This window comes from Procambarus clarkii, chromosome 2, assembly GCF_040958095.1.
Source record: "Procambarus clarkii isolate CNS0578487 chromosome 2, FALCON_Pclarkii_2.0, whole genome shotgun sequence".
Classification (NCBI taxonomy): Eukaryota; Metazoa; Arthropoda; class Malacostraca; order Decapoda; family Cambaridae; genus Procambarus; species Procambarus clarkii.
Window position 1 is genome coordinate 42,467,679 of NC_091151.1, and position 22,695 is coordinate 42,490,373.

A 22,695-nucleotide genomic window follows, 5' to 3' on the forward strand; every position below is an offset into this window, starting at 1 on the left:
AGTATTACATTTAAGAGATTCAGCCGATTTATTTTCCCCATATAGTAACATGGAGAAAGAAATATAAAGTCGTCAAGAAATGCAACTCGAATCAAATTATTTTCTCCCGTCAGAGATATGGTTTAACTGAAAGAAAATCTAAATATCCAAATATTCAAAACACGCCTGCATTTGGGAGATAAAATACCACAGGCTTGTACACACATTTCACAGATAAACCCACAAACCGGCCAGGTTATCTCCTGAGAGTTCTTTCCAGGAAGGACTCTGGGGGAATTCACGACTATCACAACACCGCTGAGGTTCAGGTTCAAGCTGAATTTATTCCTCGTTATGTTTGCCGATGACAGGGCAAATATCCTGTGGCTTCCTGGCTATTTGACAGGTCTACTTTATTGAACACATTTTAGGAGCATATATCGTTGTATTTGGCGACACACGCTAGTAAATAGGAGGGAAAGAATGTTAAGTTTAGTCTACAAGCAAATATAAACATTTTCCTCCGCTTGGGTTCTATCAGTATCAAATTTCGTTTTCGAAATACCGAGACTATGAATCGCAAAATTCAACATTTTCTTATAACCCGTCCTCATCCAGCCCGTCCTCCAAACAAACATCTAAAAGTGATTCCATGCACCCACCAAACGCCCTGTTTATGAATGAAAAACGGTTTACACACGACTCACAACTGATGTCGTCCGAACACTTCCGGAACAAGTGCTTCACTGACGACATTTGTTCGAACCACAACGCTGTAAATGCTTCACCCACGTACTACAAATACAAATAATCGCCAACAGAACCTAAACACCTAACCTAACCAATGCCTAAATTTGCACAGTATGCTAATATATACCAATATTAATTTATCAATGAGAACATTCCTATTTTGAATGAACACCATGTTAAAATTGATGAATGCGTCCTTGTGGTCGACTGCTGGATGGAATGGACTTGGTCTGAGGCAGCCCGTTCTCACACCAGGCTGTTTAAAGCAGCGGCCATCCTCCCCACACGCATTCAATAATTTTAACATACTGTGTATTAAAAATTGGTTTGTTCTCATATATAAATTAATAATCTTATACATAAAAATTGTATGTATAGTTTGGCGTAGGTTAGGTTAGGTGTTTAGGTTCTGTTGGTAATTATTTGTATTTATAACTTCGTGGGTGAAGCACTTATAGAATTGTGGTTCGAACAGAAAACGTGAGTGAAGCACTTGTTCCGGAAGTGTTCGGACGTCATCAGTTGTGAGTCGTGTGTAAACCGTTTTTCGTTCATAAACAGAGGGGGTTGGCGGGGGCATGGAATCACGTTTGGGTCTCTGTCTGGATGACTCGCTGGAATACGATAGTCGCTGTTCCAGTCCGGCCTCATCAACAATAGTGAAATGTTAGTTAAGCCAGCAGCCAAAACCCCTGTTTACGAATGAAAAACGGTTTACACACAAATTTTAACTGATGGCACTCGAAAATTTCTCAAACAGTCCCTCGCGGACGACCTCTGTTCGAATTACAACTCTATACACAGCCCGTCCTCCAAACAAAGATCCAAAAGTGATTCCATTCACCCGCCAAACCCCCTGTTTATGAATGAAAAGCGGTTTACACACGACTCACAACTGCTGACGTTCGAACACTTCCGGAACAAGTGCTTCACTGACAAATTTTGTTCGAACCACAACGCTATAAATGCTTCACCCACGTACTACAAATACAAATAATCGCCAACAGAACCTAAACACCTAACCTAACCTATCCTATACCTATATATACACAATATGCTAATATATTATAATATTAATTTATACTTGAGAAAATTCCCGTTTTGAATGAACAGCATGTTAAAATTTATGAATGCGTCTGTGGGGTTGACCGCTGGATGTAATGGACTTGAGTCGAGGACGGGTTGCTATACATGCTTCACCCACGTACTTCGAAAACAAATAATCACCAACATTTACATTGTTGTAGGTGATGTACATTGTACAAATAATTATACTAACACCTAAACTAACCAATACCTAACAATACAAAGAGCTTGAATATAAAATATACTGATAAATAAATGAGAACAAACCAATTTTTTATACACAATGCTTTAAAACTTATGAATGCACCCTTAAGGGTCGGCCGCAGCTTTAACGAACCTAACCTGAGGACGGGATGTAGCTCTGGATCAATTAATTTACAATAACTGAGAAAGTCTATTATATAGGAGGCTACAAATTTAATGAATGCTTCCATGTTATTAGGATGTTATGTGTCAATAACATATAATCTTAATTGAATTGATGTTCATGTTCAAAACCTGAGGATAATGAGACTGACCATGCACACCTGTCCTCATAAACACAAACGTGGTCATATACACAAACACACACAAACACACACAACACACACAAACACACATTACGCTTAAACACAAATACGTGCATTAGAATTTACGTAAACACACTCATCCACCTACATACATGTATAGGGATAAACGTGTGTATATTCTCGTACAAGCAGAGACACTCGTATGTATAAATGCAATCAAACATTCATACACACACACACACACACACACACACACACACACACACACACACACACACACACACACACACTTGGGGGGGGGAAATAGTAACAGTTGATTAACAGTTGAGAGGCGGGAAGAAAAGCAGAGCTCAACCCCCGCAGTTCAACTAGGTGAATACAACTAGGTAAATACACACACACACACACACACACAGACACATACCCAGGAAGCAGCCCGTAACAGCTGTCTAACTCCCAGGTACCTATTTACTGTTAGGTAACAGGGGCATCAGAGTGAAAGAAACTCGGCCCATTTTGTTTCTGCCATCATTGGGGATCGAACCCGGACCCCTAGGCTTACGAGTCCAGAGCGGTGTCCACATAGCTATCAGACCCGTGTGTGTGTGTGTGTTTACTAGTTGTGTTTTTGCGGGGGTTGAGCTTTGCTCTTTCGGCCCGCCTCTCAACTGTCAATCAACTGTTTACTAACTACTTTTTTTTTTCTCCACACACACACTCACACACCCCAGGAAGCAGCCGGTGACAGCTGACTAACTCCCAGGTACCTATTTACTGCTAGGTAACAGGGTGAAAGAAACTTTGCCCATTTGTTTCTGCCTCGTGCGGGAATCGAACCCGCGCCACAGAATTACGAGTCCTGCGCGCTATCCACCAGGCTACGAGGCTCCCTGTGTATACTCACCTAGTTGTGCTTGCGGGGGTTGAGCTCTGGCTCTTTGGTCCCGCCTCTCAACCGTCAATCAACAGGTGTACACGTTCCTGAGAACTTATGGGGAGTATGTGTGTGTGTGTGTGTGTTAAAAATATCAGTTGATTGATAGTTGAGAGGCAGTCCCATGGAGCCAGAGCTCAACCCCCGCAAGCGCAACTAGGCGAGTACAAGTGAAATCAAACCTAATAGCAGCCACAGACTAACAAACAAGAGCACGCAAATGTCCCCCCCCCCCCTCCCTCAAAAAAAAGCAGAAACACATGCATTAATACAAACAAGCCAGACTAAACACGTACCTTTGCACGCATCATCAAACAAACACGAATAAAATACAAACATGTACATAAACAACCAAGTAGCACGTCGACTCAAGTCTCTGTAAACACACACACACACACACACACACACACACACACACACACACACACACACACACACACACACACACACACACACACACTACTCTCCTTGATCCATCAGACAAAGGCTCCCTGCATGCTCCCTGCATGCTCCCTGCATGCTCCCCAACAAGGTCATTGTATATATTTTTGTCTAGAGATCTTGTTGTTTATATCCAGGACGCCCATCTGGAGAAGGGTAAAGAGCAGAGAACCGCCCACAGAGAATGCTCCCCCACTCCGTGTATTATTTCAACGACCTAATAGAAATGAATGTTTACTTCCAAGGCTGCAGGTCTAACAAGCGAGACGTCAAGTGCCTTGAAGGTGGTTTTTTGAGTTAGAGGACTTTGTCTCTGGTCTTGTTCGGTCTTTGGTCTCTTGAGACACGTTTGGTCTTCGGCAGGTCCGCTGGTGTGGGAGTACGACTCGTGGGTGTAAATCGTATCAGCAGAGAACGAACGACAGTGAAAGAGGATTATTGAAGACGGCGCAACTGTGTATCACTGTCGAAGGGGGTCTTTGTCCGGCTTAAAATGACTTTTTTTAGCTTGGCTTATGGGGAGTATATTCCAGCTGTGGTCAATGCACAACAATAGCTATTGAGTCTGGCATCAATGAGTAAAAATCTTATTCAAATTCAGAACTCTGATTAGTACTTAACCTACAGTGGATATCTAACTGCTGGTCATGTAATATTGCTGCTAAGTAAGACAAAAAGCAGGTGACAGTACTATCCATTCTATAGATAAGGAAAATGGCCAAGTGTAAAATAAGGATTACACCTAAAGTATATGACAAAAATGAATGACTTGAGGAAACTGATAGCGATACAGTCTATGGAATTAAATGCAATTATGTTAAGAGCATGGTAAACGCAGTTTTTCATGAAAATAAATGTTTTTCGAAGGAATTCTATATCTAGCATCAGATGCTGGAATCGAAAGGTCTGGATACTAGGGGCTTTCCCTAAACTGCTTGTTGTAAACACCGGTTTATGTGGATGTCAAAATGTGTGTGTGTGTGCATATATATATATATATATATATATATATATATATATATATATATATATATATATATATATATATATATATATATGTCGTACCTAGTAGCCAGAACGCACTTCTCAGCCTACTATGCAAGGCCCGATTTGCCTAATAAGCCAAGTTTTCATGAATTAATTGTTTTTCGACTACCTAACCTACCTAACCTAACCAAACCTAACTTTTTCTGCTACCTAACCTAACCTAACCTATAAAGATAGGTTAGGTTAGGTTAGGTAGGGTTGGTTAGATTCGATCATATATCTATGTTAATTTTAACTCCAATAAAAAAAATTGACCTCAAACATTATGAAATGGTAGTTTTATCATTTCATAAGAAAAAAATTTGAGAAAATATATTAATTCAGGAAAACTTGGCTTATTAGGCATATCGGGCCTTGCATAGTAGGCTGAGAAGTGCGTTCTGGCTACTAGGTACGACATATATATATATATATATATATATATATATATATATATATATATATATATATATATATATATATATTATTAAATATGACCGAAAAAGTAAGATTAATAATTCTAACACGAATTTTCTCAATCTTTCGTACATTTCTTTTCACTGTTGGAGGTAAATCAAAAATCAATTCTCCAAAATTCATTTTTATTTCTAGTCTGACGCGACACGAGCGCGTTTCGTAAAACTTATTACATTTTCAAAGACTTTAGTTTACAAATACACAACTGTAATCACTCTTGTGAACAATTTCATCACTCTTGTGAACAAATTCGTGTTAGAATTATTAATCTTACTTTTTCGGTCATATTTAATAATATATGTCTACAGGAAAGACTGCTACCAATATATATATATATATATATATATATATATATATATATATATATATATATATATATATATATATATATATATATATTTTTTTTTTTTTTTTCATCACTCTTGTGAACCTGTCTAACAAGTCTATTAGGCTGTCTATTTCCTTTTATTTTACACAGGTCCACTTTCATCCCGGCCTCCTTGGGTTCCGTCAGCTCCTGGCGGCAGTAATCTTACTAATGAATGAATGATAAACCGCAGTCAGTATTCCCTGAAAAGAACAAAATTACGAATTTGCAAAAGACGATGTTTGCATTGAGCTAATCTGGGTTTTCTCACTAATTATCGAGGCGGATAAATATGTTTATTGTATATGTATTTTCCTCCTTGCTGCATCTCTTAGTTACTACTTCATCCAAGAGATCCAAGTAGAACTCTGTACTGGAGATACAAACTGTATATATTCAACCTTAGGTATGTTTTCAACCCTCTCCAGTCGCCTATAAACTCAACTGTATGTTCTCGTCCTCCTCAATCCCCAGTGTGGGGGGGATACATTAATAATATTCACATCTGCATATCCCTAGATGCGGTCACAGGGCCAGATAATGTCGTTTTAATCTCTCAGCCTTTTTTCAGCCTCACATGTAGTATCTTGTGCCGGTTTGACCAGTCAAATAGCTTTCCAAGTTTCATTGTACTTCATTTTGTCCTTTCCGCCCCCTTCTCTCTCTCTTAGCATACCCAGCCCCATTTCTAGTGCATTAGGCTCTTCCTATCCTGCTCATTGTTTTTCCGATCGCATTTGTAGCTCCTTTTCCATCCCTCTCTTAGCCTTTTCAGTCCTATTTATAGCTTCTTTTGTCCCTTTCCAACCCTCTCTTGGATTACTTAGCCTCACATGTAATACATTTGTCTCTTCCCACCCTTCCTTCAGCCTGACCTGCTGACACACCTGAAGATTCTGATCTCGCCTCACCCTTCTCTTGTAGAGAACCAATAAAAACCTACCATTTCCTTTTTCATCCATTCCTTTTTAATCCTTTCCTTTTACTCCTTTCCTTTTTACTCCTTTCCTTTTTACTCCTTTTTACTCGTTCACGGTTGTTCAACGTCCTACCAGCGAGCATCAGAAATATTACAGGAACAACCGTGGACATCTTCAAGACGAAACTAGATTGTTTCCGTCAAGGAGTGCCAGACCAACCGGGCTGTGGTGGGTATGTGGGCCTGCGGGCCGCTCCAAGCAACAGCCTAGGTGGACCAAACTCTCACAAGTCAAGTCTGGCCCCGGGCCGGGCTTGGGGAGTAGAACAACTCCCAGAACCCCATCAACCAGGTATCAACCAGGTATCCTTCTACTTCCCCATGTTCCCTTCTTTTCTCTCTGATATATCGATTAACGCTTCTCCTTTTCCGCTTCTTTCCCCATTTTTCTCTTCTCCACTTCTTCTCTTCTCCACTTCTTCCACCTTTCTCTTCTCCTTCTTCTCCCCTTCTCGCTCTCGCTTATTTTTCTGCCGGCGCTGAAATTCAATTGTACCTTTAGATTCATTAATCTTCAGAATTAATCATCGCACTGTTACTCAAAGTTTTACAAGTGGTCTTTGTAGAGAAGAGAGAGTTCGTAAATGATACAGCTTCTTTAATACAGTCTAGAGATATATATATACCGAAGCATTTTTATGAGTTTTAAAAGTTAAAACTGTATTAAATTGGAATCTTGCCTTGTTAACAAACACTTCGGTGTTTAGAGCTAATCTGTTCTTGACTCTGTATTTCGATATTGGATATGCACTCTATGTTATGTGTAGAGTAACTTGTAGCTGCTTTCCCATCCCTTTCTTAGCCTTTTCTGCCCAATGTATAGCTTCTAGTGGGCCTTTCCAAACCTCTATTAGATTCCTTAGTCTCACATGAACCAAGGTCTTGGGTCTTGTTTGTGTCTGTGACTAACCGGCTTACAGAAGCACTAACAGAAGTAGTGAGCAACGCTTCCACAGAAGCACTGACATGCTCACAAAAGCACAGACTCACTAAAGCTCACAAATGCTCATAAAAACACTAATGTGTTCGCAGAAGCTCTTAGTATCAGAAGTAGTGACTAACATGAAGTAGCATCAGGAGCAGTATCAATGAAATATAGATTAACAGAACCAGTTAAAGGTTCTCGGAAACACTGGCTAACAGAAGCAACAAATAGAGCTTCTGTGAACTAATAAATTCACAGAATCAATAACATATGCTAATAAAAACGCTGACTGTCAGAAGCAGTGACTAACATGCTCACGGAAGCTGTGATTAACAGAACTCACAGAAGCTGTGACTAACAGAACTCACAGAAGCTGTGCCTAACAGAACTCACAGAAGCTGTGACTAACATAACTCATAGAGAGAAGCTGTGACTAACAGAACTCACAGAAGCTGTGACTAACAGAACTCACAGAAGCTGTGACTAACAGAACTCACAGAAGCTGTGCCTAACAGAACTCACAGAAGCTGTGACTAACAGAACTCACAGAAGCTGTGCCTAACAGAACTCACAGAAGCTGTGACTAACATAACTCATAGAGAGAAGCTGTGACTAACAGAACTCACAGAAGCTGTGCCTTACAGAACTCACAGAAGCTGTGACTAACATAACTCATAGAGAGAAGCTGTGACTAACAGAACTCACAGAAGCTGTGACTAACAGAACTCACAGAAGCTGTGCCTAACAGAACTCACAGAAGCTGTGACTAACATAACTCATAGAGAGAAGCTGTGACTAACAGAACTCACAGAAACAGTGACTAACAGAACTCAAGCACTGACTAACAGGCTCACAGAAGAACTACTCAACAACCTCATATATTAACGAAAGAAATGTAAAAAAATAATGATTTACATCTAAGATATGTTCGTACACTCATGGTTTTGTTTCATAAAATCTTTTTCATTAATCCTCCTTTTTTTCTGAACAAAAAGTTTTTTTTCCAGTGGTTGAAAAGAAGTATTTTCATTTGAGTTTCCGAGCAGAATTCCTACACTTCCGAGTTTGAAAAGTTGAAATTGTTAGGAAAGTCCCAAGTATAATTCCTGTACTTTTTTTACTGTGATATATAATGGTATTAAAAGTCGAAAATTGTAAACAAAAGAGAAGAAAAGTAGCTGGTATTGAATTATTGGTATGGTAATTGGTACGGGGAATTGATATGGGGATATATAATTGGTATGGGGGGAGCAGACTGGGTTATTTGGGAGGGGGGATCATTCGTATGAGGTAATTGGTATTGAGTATTTGGTAATTAGTATGGTTAATTGGTAATGGGGTTCTTGCTATGGGGACAGTTGGTATGAGATAATTGGTGCAGGGTATTTGAGATAGTTGCAAAGAAATAGATTGGGTAGTTACTGAATGAAGATGTGTTAACTGAGAGAAAGAAAAAGAAGAAATAATCACTGAAAGACGCAAGTGCTAGTTACTATCATAAGACATTGGTAGTTACCGAGAGAGAAATATATATATATATATATATATATATATATATATATATATATATATATATATATATATATATATATATATATATATATATATATGTCGTACCTAGTAGCCAGAACACACTTCTCAGCCTACTATGCACGGCCCGATTTGCCTAATAAGCCAAGTTTTCCTGAATTAATATATTTTCTCTAATTTTTTTCTTATGAAATGATAAAGCTACCCATTTCATTATGTATGAAGTCAATATTTTTTTATTGGAGTTAAAATTAACGTAGATATTTGACCGAACCTAACCAACCCTACCTAACCTAACCTAACCTATTTTTATAGGTTAGGTTAGGTAGCCGAAAAAGTTAGGTTATGTTAGGTTAGGTAGGTTAGCTAGTCGAAAAACAATTAATTCATGAAAACCTTGGCTTATTAGGCAAATCGGGCCTTGCATAGTAGGCTGAGAAGTGCGTTCTGGCTACTAGGTACGACATATATATATAATATATATATATATAATATGCATGTCTCATTGAATATGACAGCATATTCCGTATTTATTATTTTCTGATTTAGGGCTTCTATCCCTTTTACTAGTGCTCTTGCTTCAGGGTTCAGCTGGAAGAGGAGTTCACCAAAAGTCTTGTTGTTTTCAAGGTGAAGAAAAAGAATTTAATAACTGAAGAATGTTATTCATTCTTAACAGACACTATAAAATCGCACGACGTTTCGAACCTACACGGTTCATTCTCAAGTGATGTTACAGTACAGAACATAATATTTTATACTAATAGCTGATCAGGTGAATACAAATGAATGTACGTGCGTGCGCGCGTGCGTGCAGAAAGAGACAGACCTGTAAATTATGAGAGAAAGAGGAAGAGGGAGAGACAGAACGACAAACATAGGTACCGTCAACCGAATGATGTCGGGCACGTACCCCATAGGAATCAAGGTGCAAAGTTGGGAGAGACTAGCCATAGGCGACTGGCCTGTAACCTCGGACAGAGAAACTAGATAGTTCCATTCCCACTATGTGTTGTTGAAGATTAGCCGAGCGTAACCTGGTGGTAGTTGGCTGTTGATAGTTGGCCAGGATCGTTTGTTGTGAGATGATTCGCCAGTCTCCAGTCTTCATTGGGCACTGGCTCACACATCTGTTGAATCTCATACACTTTCCCCATCTCTACCTTCTCTCATACCTTCCCCATCTCTACCCTCCCTCACACCTTCCCCATCTCTCCCCCCCCTCTCACCTTCCCCATCTTCCCCCCCCCCTCACCTTCCCCATCTTCCCCCCCCCTCACCTTCCCCATCTCTACCCTCCCTCACACCTTCCCCATCTCTCCCCCCTCATCTTCCCCATCTCTCTCCTCTCTCATCTGACCCCCTCTCTCACACCTTCCCCATATTTTCCTCTCACTTTCTCTCATCTTTTTTTCTCTTTTCCACTTGCTCTCATGTGTCTTTCCCGTGATTTTTTTGTCAAGGATGAGGCGATAGATGACAAGGAAGAGAAGGGGGTGGAGAGTAGAGAGGAAGAGGGAGCATTAAGAAACTGAAAGTGGATTGGGAGGTGAAGAAAGGCGACGGAAAGAAATCAAATTCAAATAGTCGATAATCAAGTAATTCTTTACAAGAACTTGGACAGAAGATGGAACTAAGTGAGATGGAGATAGGGAACTGATTGTGGCAGAATAGAGATTGTAGGAATGTGAAGACTTAGATAATAATGGGAGCCCCATAGGATTGTACATAGCGATGACGTAATAAAGGGGGAAGTTAGGCAATCACAATTTTAAAATTAGTTTGATTTTTTTCTGTTTACAAATTAGGGTAAATTTTTATCTGGAGTATTGAATCATGAATTATATCCCTTAGGAGTAAACAATGAATAATATTATATTATACCACCGTGATTAACCCCCTCACCACCCCTGACCATCCCCCCACCTCCCTAACCATCCCCCCACCTCCCTGACCCTCCCCCCACCTCCCTGACCATCCCCCCACCTCCCTGACAATCCCCCCACCCCCCTGACCATCCCCCCACCTCCCTGATCATCCCCCCACCTCCCTGACCATCCCCCCACCTCCCTGACCATCCCCCCACCTCCCTGACCATCCCCCCACCTCCCTGACCATCCCCCCACCTCCCTGACCATCCCCCCACCTCCCTGACCATCCCTCCCACCTCCCTGACCATCCCCCCACCTCCCTGACCATCCCCCCACCTCCCTGACCATCCCTCCCACCTCCCTGACCATCCCCCCCACCTCCCTGACCATCTACCCCACCTCCCTGACCATCTACCCCACCTCCCTGACCATCCCCCCACCTCCCTGACCATCCCTCCCACCTCCCTGACCATCCACCCCACCTCCCTGACCATCCACCCCACCTCCCTGACCATCCCCCCACCTCCCTAACCATCCCCCCACCTCCCTGACCATCCCCCCCTCTCTGACCATCCCCCCACCTCCCTGACCATCCCCCCACCTCCCTGGCCATCCACCCCACCTCCCTGGCCATCCACCCCACCTCCCTGACCATCCCCCACCTCCCTGACCATCCCCCCACCTCCCTGACCATCCCCCCACCTCCCTGACCATCCCCCCCACCTCCCTGACCATCCCCCCCTCCCTGACCATCCCCCGCCTCCCTGACCATCCCCCCCCCTCCCTGACCATCCCCCCCCCTCCCTGACCATCCCCCCACCTCCCTGACACCCCCCACCCATCCACCCTGACAATTTCCCGTCGCCACCCTGACTATTTTCCCCCCTCCTCCCCCCCCCCTCACCACCCTGACCACCCGCAGCTTATCTCTGAGTGGTAGCATATTTTCATGCATGTGAGCGCTTGGTAACCATTTGCCGGCTGTTTATTGTGAAGCCCGGAGCCCCGGCCGGCAGTTACGGAGGTGGGAATGAGTGCGTTGAAGAATTTCCTCTCATCATCTCATTCCAAATGGTCGAGGTAAAGTCTCCCCCTCTACGCCCAGCAGCATAAAAGATACAGCCGAGATAAGACGTTTGCATCACTTATTTCACCGGGAAGAACTTACTCTGTATTGTTTTTAAAGGGTACTAGCAGGGCATAGGGCGTCTCAGACTCATTAAAATAAGGCTTAGCGAGAATGGGATACTGTGAGGAAATGGTGGTGGTGTTGCGACACGGGAAAAAGAGTTCCCAGCGGTCCTTTTGGAAACGTTGTGATGGGTTTCTTGAAGACCTTCTGGGAAATTTTTGCGGATGCGATCGCTCTGGAGTTCTCTCCGCCGCCGCTAGAGTGCAGATGCTCCTTAAAGGGGATACAAATGTAGAAGCAAACATTTCTACAGCGAAGGTGGAATTTCATGACCTTCGACCACCAGCTGAATGTGTACTTGGTCCTATCTTTTTTTCTGCAGTGATGCCACGACCATCGTTCAGAACCTAGAAATATGTCCGTCAGGGCTTCTGGAGAGATTGTCAGCTAGAAAGTCAGGTATTACTTCAGCTAGAAAGTCAGTATTACTTCACCTAGAAAGTCAGGTATTACTTCACCTAGAAAGTCAGGTATTACTTCAGCTAGAAAGTCAGTATTACTTCACCTAGAAAGTCAGGTATTACTTCAGCTAGTACCTCAAGTCTAACTTCAGCCACGACTCCTTGCAGGACTTCAGCTAGGCCACAAGACTACTTTTCAGTTTAAATATCAATAGACGTCATCTGGAGGCCATGACAACACTTCAGATAAAGACAGAAGCGTACTTAGCTAGGATCACAGGCACGACGACAGCTCATTGAAGAAAACTTTTAAATTTAACCTAAGAAGGACGTCAACAAAGTTTTAAGACAGTATCTCTGAGACTAAATTGTGTATTAATAGACAAATTAGAAGAAGGCTCATTGCAAACATTTCCTCCTTTCTCTACACGCCTGCTTGCCTGTCTTCCTGTCTACCTTTCTGTTTGTTCTATTCCTTTCTGCTTACCTTTCAATCGGTCTCAGTCTGGTGAAACAGAGGCTAGATAATCCAAATCTCTGCCTATTCATACTTCACAGGCGTAATATAAGCCCTGAATCCCATGACTGGATTATGGCATAAAGTTTGCAGTACATAGACGGCAAACTCCCTCACCATTAGCTGGTCGTAAACAATGTATTTTCAACCACAGTCATAATTAGCTATTGGTTTAACATTTTATCGAAGTGGTAAGCGTGTTTGGCTGATGAATAAAATTTCGTTTGCAATTCCTTCTCAGAGTGGATAACGGTTTAAATAAAGTTTGACCAATATACAAACCAACGAGTGATTGGGTAGATTATACAGTCAAAAAGAGGATCATTAACGAAAGGCAAATTTATTTAAAAAAATACAATCATGGCATTTAAAAGTTAGGAGGCTAAAGGCAATATTATAATTGACGGGCAACTCACAATACATAAAGAAATAATCGCGATCCAAATTGGTTGATGATTAGTTGTTCAAGCCCAATTACGACTGAAATTGACCGAGTGTCAGCGATTCCAGTTAAAAACTCACATAGTCATAACTTTCTAAATGACAGTAGTTTCAAACGCATTCACTTACATCAACGACTGACATCACGAATTACCCTGATACATACGAGCAAAGACCAATATTTACCATAGAGAATAATACAAGTAACGACATTCTTTTTGACGTCTATAATCCTTCTTTGATATCAGAATCTTAAACTTAATTAATCCAAATAATCCACTCCAAGCATTGGAAATTCTAATGTGCATTTCATGTCACTATTAACAAAGAAGGAACATTCAGTTTAGCTGTAGGAAGGTAAGAGGAAGGGGAGGCGGCATTAAAGACTTCAAAGACTAGAGAAAAGAAGAGAAAGATGATGAGGAGTAAGTGAAATAGGTGTGATATATCGGTGTCAAATAGCTGTGATATTAGAAAATGAGAAGAAAGAGTAAGAATAAGAGGAAAAGCGAGAATGAGGAATGCGATAACATGAGGAAGAACAGGGCGGGGAATGAGAAATAGGAGGAGAAAGGGTAAAGCCCTCACCACCGCCTCATACACAACGTCAACGGCCCACTATTGAACACCAGATAATTTCACGCCTCATTAACAGTCATGAGTCATGAGGGAGACTCATTAGAGATGCATTCATTAACACGGCAAGATGCTCTGAGGCGCCTTCAGCAGACGCCACAACCCTCGAACCTTGAGGTGGTAACGCTCTGGTAAAAGGTTAGTGAGTGACGCCTCTTAGGGTTGTGAGTGACGCCTCTAAGGGTGGTGAGTGACGCCTCTAAGGGTGGTGCGTGATGCCTCTAAGGGTGGTGAGTGACGCCTCTAAGGGTGGTGCGTGATGCCTCTAAGGGTGGTGAGTGACGCCTCTAAGGGTGGTGAGTGACGCCTCTTAGGGTTGTGAGTGACGCCTCTAAGGGTGCTGAGTGACGCCTCTAAAGGTTGTGAGTGACGCTTCTAAGGGTGGTGAGGGACGCCTCTAAGGGTGATGAGTGACGCCTCTAAGGGTGGTGAGTGACGCCTCTAAGGGTTGAGTGACGCCTCTAAGGGTGCTGAGTGACGCCTCTAAGGGTTGAGTGACGCCTCTAAGGGTGCTGAGTGACGCCTCTAAGAGTGGTGAGTGACGCCTCTTAGGGTGGTGAGTGACGCCTCTTAGTGTGGTGAGTGACGCCTCTAAGGGTGGTGAGTGACGCCTCTTAGGGTGGTGAGTGACGCCTCTAAGGTGTTGAGTGACGCCTCTTAGGGTTGTGAGTGACGCCTCTAAGGGTGGTAAGTGACGCCTCTAAGGGTGGTAAGTGACGCCTTTAAGGGTTGAGTGACGCCTCTAAGGGTGGTGAGTGACGCCTCTAAGGGTGATGAGTGACACCTCTAGGTGTGATGAGTGACGCCTCTAAGGGTGATGAGTGACACCTCTAGGTGTGATGAGTGACGCCTCTAAGGGTGATGAGTGACGCCTCTAAGGGTGATGAGTGACGCCTCTTAGGGTTGTGAGTGACGCCTCTTAGGGTTGTGAGTGACGCCTCTAATGGTGGTAAGTGACGCCTCTAAGGGTTTAGTGACGCCTCTAAGGGTGGTGAGTGACGCCTCTAAGGGTTGAGTGACGCCTCTAAGGGTGGTGAGTGACGCCTCTTAGGGTGGTGAGTGACTACTCTAAGGGTGGTGAGTGACGCCTCTAAGGGTGGTGAGTGACGCCTCTAAGGTGTTGTGAGTGACGCCTCTAAGGGTGGTGAGTAACGCCTCTAAGGGTGGTGAGTGACGCCTCTAAGGGTGGTGAGTGACGCCCCTAAGGGTGGTGAGTGACGCCCCTAAGGGTGGTGAGTAACGCCTCTAAGGGTTGTGAGTGACACCTCTAAGGGCTGTGAGTGACGCCTCTATGGTGTTGTGAGTGACGCCTCTAAGGGCTGTGAGTGACGCCTCTATGGTGTTGTGACGCCTCTAAGGGCTGTGAGTGACGCCTCTAAGGGCTGTGAGTGACGCCTCTAAGGGGTATTTGTACGTGAATCTTTCTCACCAATTCCTCTCTCCACCCAGCTGTTCATATTCCTCCATGGTCTTCGCCTCCTCTCTCCCACTTCCTTCTACCTTCACTATGCCACCATATCCCTCTCCCCCCCCTGGTTAAACTCCTCCCCCCCCTCCTCTGCAGAACAAGCCACATAGGCTGGACGGTAGAGCGATGGTCTCTCGCCACACAGGTCGGCGTTCAATCCCCGACTGTCCAAGTGGTTGAGCACCATTCCTTTCCCCCCGTCCCATCCCAAATCCTTATCCTGATCCCTTCCAAGTGCTATATAGCCGTAATGGCTTGGCGCTTTACGCTGATGATTACCTTCTCCCCATGCACCATCCCTCCTCTATCCTTCTTCCCCTCTCTTAATATCCTCCTATCCTTCCACCACATCCCGCATCCCTATCCTACTATAAGTCTTCTTTCCTTCTATATGATATATGCAGTTTTATTATTTAAAAAAAATGGATCAAATCTGCCTCTGTTACTCAACAGGAGATAACGAAAAATAGCGAACATTAAGCTTTTTCTAAAGCCACAAGTTGGTAAACACTTCCCTAATTATTGTATCTACTAAGTCAGCCAATTTACATACAATCAAAAAAATAATGTAAATCGATTAACAAATTATGATGTAACCTTCTATGGCCCTGATGAAATATGTTTCCATGTAATAACATTCGACAATGGAAAATATTCAAGATATTTTTTTATCTCTCAACATATTTTGATTCCTGACTGTATTTAGTCGGTATTATAAACTAATTTATTCAAGTGGAACGAAAAATATTTTGTACTTTGCAATCAGGGTGGCGCTTGCTGATTATTTTATTAATGCTTGTCCCATATTATTTTATGTTGGTTAGGTATTCTGGAATACCTTCCCTGACATTCACTGCCTTCCCTGACATTCACTGCCTTCCCTGACATTCACTGCCTTCCCTGACATTCACTGCCTTCCCTGACATTCACTGCCTTCCCTGACATTCACTGCCTTCCCTGACATTCACCGCCTTCCCTGACATTCACCGCCTTCCCTGACATTCACTGCCTTCACTGACATTCACTGCCTTTCCTGACGTTCACTGCCTTCCCTGACGTTCACTGCCTTTCCTGACGTTCACTGCCTTCCCTGGCGTTCACTGCCTTCCCTGACATTCACTGCCTTCCCTGACATTCACTGCCTTCCCTGACATTCACTGCCTTCCCTGACATTCACCGCCTTCCCTGACATTCACTCCCTTCCCTGACATTCACTGCCTTCCCTGACATTCACTGCCTTCCCTGACATTCACTGCCTTCCCTGACATTCACTGCCTTCCCTGACATTCACTGCCTTCCCTGACATTCACTGCCTACCCTGACGTTCACTGCCTACCCTGACGTTCACTGCCTTCCCTGACGTTCACTGCCTTCCCTGACATTCACTACCTTCCCTGACATTCACTGCCTTCCCTGACACTCACTGCCTTCCCTGACATTCACTGCCTTCCCTGACGTTCACTGCCTTCCCTGACGTTCACTGCCTTCCCTGACATTCACTGCCTTCCCTGACATTCACTGCCTTTTCTGACATTCACTGCCTTCCCTGACGTTCACTGCCTTCCCTGACATTCACTCCCTTCCCTGACATTCACTGCCTTCCCTGACATTCACTGCCTTCCCTGACATTCACTGCCTTCCCTGACATTCACTGCCTTCCCTGACATTCACTGCCTTCCCTGACATTCACTGCCTTCCCTGACATTCACTGCCTTCCCTGACACTCACTGCCTTCCCTGACATTCACTGCCTTCCCTGACACTCACTGCCTTCCCTGACACTCACTGCCTTCCCTGACACTCACTGCCTTCCCTGACACTCACTGCCTTCCCTGACATTCACTGCCTTCCCTGACATTCACTGCCTTCCCTGACACTCACTGCCTTCCCTGACACTCACTGCCTTCCCTGACATTCACTGCCTTCCCTGACATTCACTGCCTTCCCTGACATTCACTGCCTTCCCTAGCCATCACCACCTCCTCCATCTTCCCTCTCCTTCTCCACAATCTAAACACTTCACCTTTACTATTGTTTCTTACCTTCCCCTTCCTTTATCTTCCTTCCCTCTCCCTCAACAAATTTCTTTTTCAGTACCTTCCCACTTTTTCCTCACTTTCCTTCCTTACCGTTCACCTCTCACCCTACCCATCCTCTGCCTTTCCTGCCCTTCATCCCTCACCCTACCCATCCTCTACCTTCCCTACCCTTCACCACATTCCCTACCCATCCTCTACCTTCCCTACCCTTCACCACATTGCCTACCCATTCTCTACCTTTCCTACCCTTCACCCCCTCCCTACCCATCCTCTACCTTCCCTACCCTTCACCACATTCCCTACCATCCTCTACCTTCCCTACCCTTCACCACATTGCCTACCCATTCTCTACCTTTCCTACCCTTCACCCCCTCCCTACCCATCCTCTACCTTCCCTACCCTTCACCACATTCCTTACCTGTCGCTATCTTGTATACTGTTCACTGAAAAAAAGGAAGAAAGGATAACTCTCTTGTTTCAGACAAACTCAAACCATCACAGTCTGGCGAATCAATACATTCCGAATCTCAGACGAGTGCCACTAGGGGTGGAGGATGATGAGTCGATATACCAGCATATTTCCCCAGTGCCAATCCTGGAGAGATATGTCTCAGTGAAGGGAAGGGGGGCTATCAGGAAAAGCACCAAGCCATTACGACTATATAGTACATGGAAAGGGTCAGGATAAGGATTTGGGGGTGGGACGGCGGGAAAGGAATGGTGCCTAACCACTTGGATGGTCGGGGATCGAACGCAAAGTGAACTGAACTGTTAAATGTATAGTTTTACAAGCGCTTTTGATTCGTGGTTCTTAGAAAGTCAATTTTTTGTATTTTATGGGGCCTATCCAACCCACCTATCCCTCCCCCCCCCTCACTTTCCCTTCCCCCGTCACTTTCCTCTCCTGCCCGTATCCATCTCCTCACATTCCCCTGTCTCCTGCCTCACTATCCTTACGTCCCTCTACCCTCATCCTCTCCCAATGTCCTTGAGATAAGCCTTGATTTTTCCCTATATCCATGTTATCTATACTATAAAAGAATGGCCTGTTTAGCCAAAGCTGGAGGCCACACGCTTGGGACTATCCTCACCCAAATTGACAGAGAGAATGGTCTGTGGCACAGGATAAACATAGGCTGGTCGGGGTCGTCATAATAAAAAAAGAATCAGCGTTCTAGGGCCACATTCAAACTCACACGATGATTTTTGGGCACCAAAATAATTTTTTCAGCTACACAACTAAATATAAATACAAAAAACAAACATTTTGATAGTAATATGCACCATAATTCACCGATTTCAGGAAAAGTAAGTGAATTTTTTTTGGTGTCATTAATTTGCCCGTACTGGCATAAAACCGACGATACTTCCACAGCTTTAAAGAACTCTCAAGCATTGGCTCTTTAGAGTAAGGGGTAAGTGTTCTTCTGTAGTATTTCAACCCGCTAAGCTCCTCTCACTAGCTATCACCCACACATTACACAATATTTTACGAGAGAGAGGGAGGGAGAGAGAGAGAGAGAGAGAGAGAGAGAGAGAGAGAGAGAGAGAGAGAGACAGACAGACAGACAGACAGACAGACAGACAGACAGACAGAAAGACAGTTGGATGAATAAATAGATGAATAGGTGGATGAACAGATTGATGGGTATATGGGCTGATAGATGGATATATAGATGAATAGGTAATTGGAAGTATAGATGGATAGATATACGGATAGAAAAATGAATAGATAGACTGAAAATATAGATGAACAAATGAAGAGATAAATGGATGGATAGCTTGATAGAAAGCTAGATTTATGGTAAGATGGATGCTCAGCTGGATTAATAGAAAGAGGGATGGATGGATGGAGAGATGTATGGATGCATAGACGGATGGATAGATTCATAGGTAGATGGGTAGATGAATTGATGACAAAATCGATGGACAGCTGGGAGACAGGCAGAGACCCGGGCAGATATCATGCATATATAATTACATATTATACCTGTACAGACAACACAATGTTGTCAAGGTGGTTGAGTACTTACTGTGGTCATTCTGGGCTTGTGTAGACGGCAGGGTGGACAGAAGAACGCTGAAAATAGACAGCAGCAGCAGCAGACAGAGTCGACACATCGTTCGCGACCTGCTTTGAAGACGGATGCCTTGAGGACCCCTCGACTCTCTTTTTCTTTCCTGTTTATTTCCGTCTTATGTTCTCCCTCTGTCGCTTTTTGTTGGTGTCTGTCTGATAACTCACTTGGGGATTTTTCCTTGTGACGTTGACAGTGGCTCTCTATATCTCTCTCTTTCTCTTTTTTTTCTCTCTTTCTCTCGCACACTTTTCCTCGGAGACGTTGATCCTTCTCCTTCCTTGGCAAAGATATCTTTATCTATTCCCAATAAGCTCTCGGCTTTTCTCTCTTGTCCATAGAGACGCTGGAAGGAGAGTTTGGGTGTCGCTCTTGTCGACAGTATCACTACGTCTTCACAGCACACTGAAGCTATGTTCTGTGCCTCTTATTTCTTTTTCTTCTCTTGCGAGAACCAGAGGTATTTTTTATTGTGCCTCAATTCGCATAATTAATCACACGATCTTTACAATTTTCTGTGTTATCTTAGCATTAAGGAGTAAGTAGCTATAGACTTCATATTTACCTTAAACATAACTCTTGTTATTGCATTTCCATCTTAAAAATATTTAACAATAAATGTTAAAATGACTGATATACTGCTGCAGTTTTCCGGAAAATAACACATATAAAAAAAAATCACTTGTAAATGAAAATAAATTCATTGTTATTAATAACTGTTTTCGATTTAAGTGCGAAATAACACCACTGTCAGGGTCATTTGATCTATGTTTGTCTCTGGCTGGAGGGTGACAATTTTATGAAAATGTTATTCAAGGTCTCGATTAATAGTGAGAATTATATGAATATGTTACGAAGCCGTTAGAGTGAGAAATATTTGTATCATTTGCGATGATGTTAGAAATATTATCACCCATTACCATTGTGTGACAGTGGAAGATTGCTGCAAAATACGCAAATATTGATTTCAAAATAATCAGAGTTATGTTATACATTGTTTTTTAGTTTTATGAACATAAGCGTCTTTATAAATATACACATTAGTTATATTTTGTAAAATTTGCATATGCTTTTGAGAGGGCCTGAAGGTCTTTCGTCTTAGGAAGGGTTAAACCCATGACACTTTCTTACGAGTGTTGTAAGACCAAATAACCAACAAGTATTGTTGAGTCTTTAAGAATAACCAGCAAGTATAGTTAAGACTTTAAGATAGTTCAGGACTTAAACTCGTATAATTCACCGAGAAGCAAGCAATGCCTCTTAATATACACCAAGATGCCTCGCGGTGTATATTTCGAATATATGCCTTTAAGGATTGTCAAGTATATATATCTGTTTATCTGTTTTTCTTATAAGTAATTTACGCTTGGCTGCAGTGAAGTTCATGAGATGATCCGTCTATTACAATTTACGCTACAGTGACTCAATGCAATAATTTACTATGACAAATATCTACGTAAAACCCCTTTCGCTGTATGCCATATTTTTCGTGATTCTTTTGTGAATTATATTAATGTTTATTTGTTCAATGATGTTTGTAATTTACAATTTCTCAGTTACGGAACTTTTCCTCTGTTTTATGTGTTTTTATATATACACAAGAGTTCTTACAGTCCTATACGGCCACTAGCACACATAGCGTTTCGGACAGGTCCTTAATCCTAATTTTCCCCCTGGAATTCGACCCGCCAAATCGTTTAACAACCAGGTACCCATTCACTGCTGGGTGAACAGAGGCTACAGTTAATGATTGGTGCCCAGTCAATCCTCTCGGGTCTCTTTATCAGTACGCCACGAGGGATTGCATAAAATAATCTGCTTTTATTAAAATAAGAAATAAAATAAATCTCCATGCAGGGTAATTATTTTTTTTTTACATTTTGCAGGATTTAAGGAATGAAATTTCCAGACTAGGAAAATATTGCAAGTGAAATCAAGAAACATTTTAGGTCCGAGCTCAAACCACGTTCCAAGTCTTCATTCGATCCCAAAATTGCTAGAAACACGTTATTGTAGGTACTACATGGCCTCGTCACACACGGAAGTAGTTGGGCAATCATTTAATGAATCAATCATGTGTAGCTTTATTCAAATAATCAATCATTAACTGGTGGAGATCCAGCTACTTACTGATTCATCAACATACCCATTCAATAACCTAATCACCTAATGCAATGATATACTGATACAATCACGATCATACTTAATCCAATACTGACGTTATCACGTTATTATACAATCACGAACTGACACAATCAAGAACTTATACAGTCTCGTACTGATATAATAATCAACCGTTTCATTTACGACACCAATACATTTTCAATACATCCGATACAATACCTTCCTCATGCAATAACGTCCCTATACAACACGGACGAACTATAAATAGCCTGCACATACAATGCTATAAAAATGCTGTATACAACGATCATAATCACATATCGATACACTTTATGTTCTAATGCACTTCAGATAATCTGACACTTATGTTCAATACACCGCAGGTGGAAAGACACTTCACGCAAGACACTCCTTTCAAGTGCACTCAAAAAATGCTCCTGGAAACTGATTTTTATATTTTTTAAACATTTCAAGAATTTCACATTGTAAAGCGTCGTAAAGCTTGATTAATGATAGAATTAGTTTAGTTTTAAATATCCTTTAGATTTAGAGTTAGATAAATTTTACATCTAATAAGGTAAATACCTAATTTAGATTTTTTAGGTTTTGGTTTAGACCTAATTTAGATTTTTTAGATTTAGGTTTAGACCTAATTTAGATTTTTTAGATTTAGGTTTATACCTAATTTAGATTTTTTAGGTTTAGGTTTAGACCGAATTTAGATTTTTTAGGTTTAGATTTAGACCTAATTTAGATTTTTTAGGTTTAGGTTTAGACCTAATTTAGATTGTTAAGGTTTAGGCTTAGACCTAATTTAGATTTTTAGGACCTAGACGACCTGTCAAGTGTTTCTAAATGAATCTACAAAAGACACTAAAATATATTTTTAATGACTATATTTTCAAGAGTTTGTTTTAAACAATGAA

At 42.3% G+C, this 22,695-nt stretch overlaps 1 protein-coding gene across 1 annotated transcript in view; it reads right to left on the bottom strand.

The window, feature by feature from the left end:
* Nucleotides 1-22,695, bottom strand: part of LOC123751906 (neural cell adhesion molecule 2) — a 159,626-nt gene that overhangs the window by 131,267 nt on the left and 5,664 nt on the right. The window contains exon 2 of the mRNA XM_069324903.1: nt 19,601-20,210. Within this exon, the coding sequence (XP_069181004.1) occupies nt 19,601-19,688 (88 nt within the window). The 5' untranslated portion in view covers nt 19,689-20,210. The remainder of the gene's footprint in view (nt 1-19,600; nt 20,211-22,695) is intronic.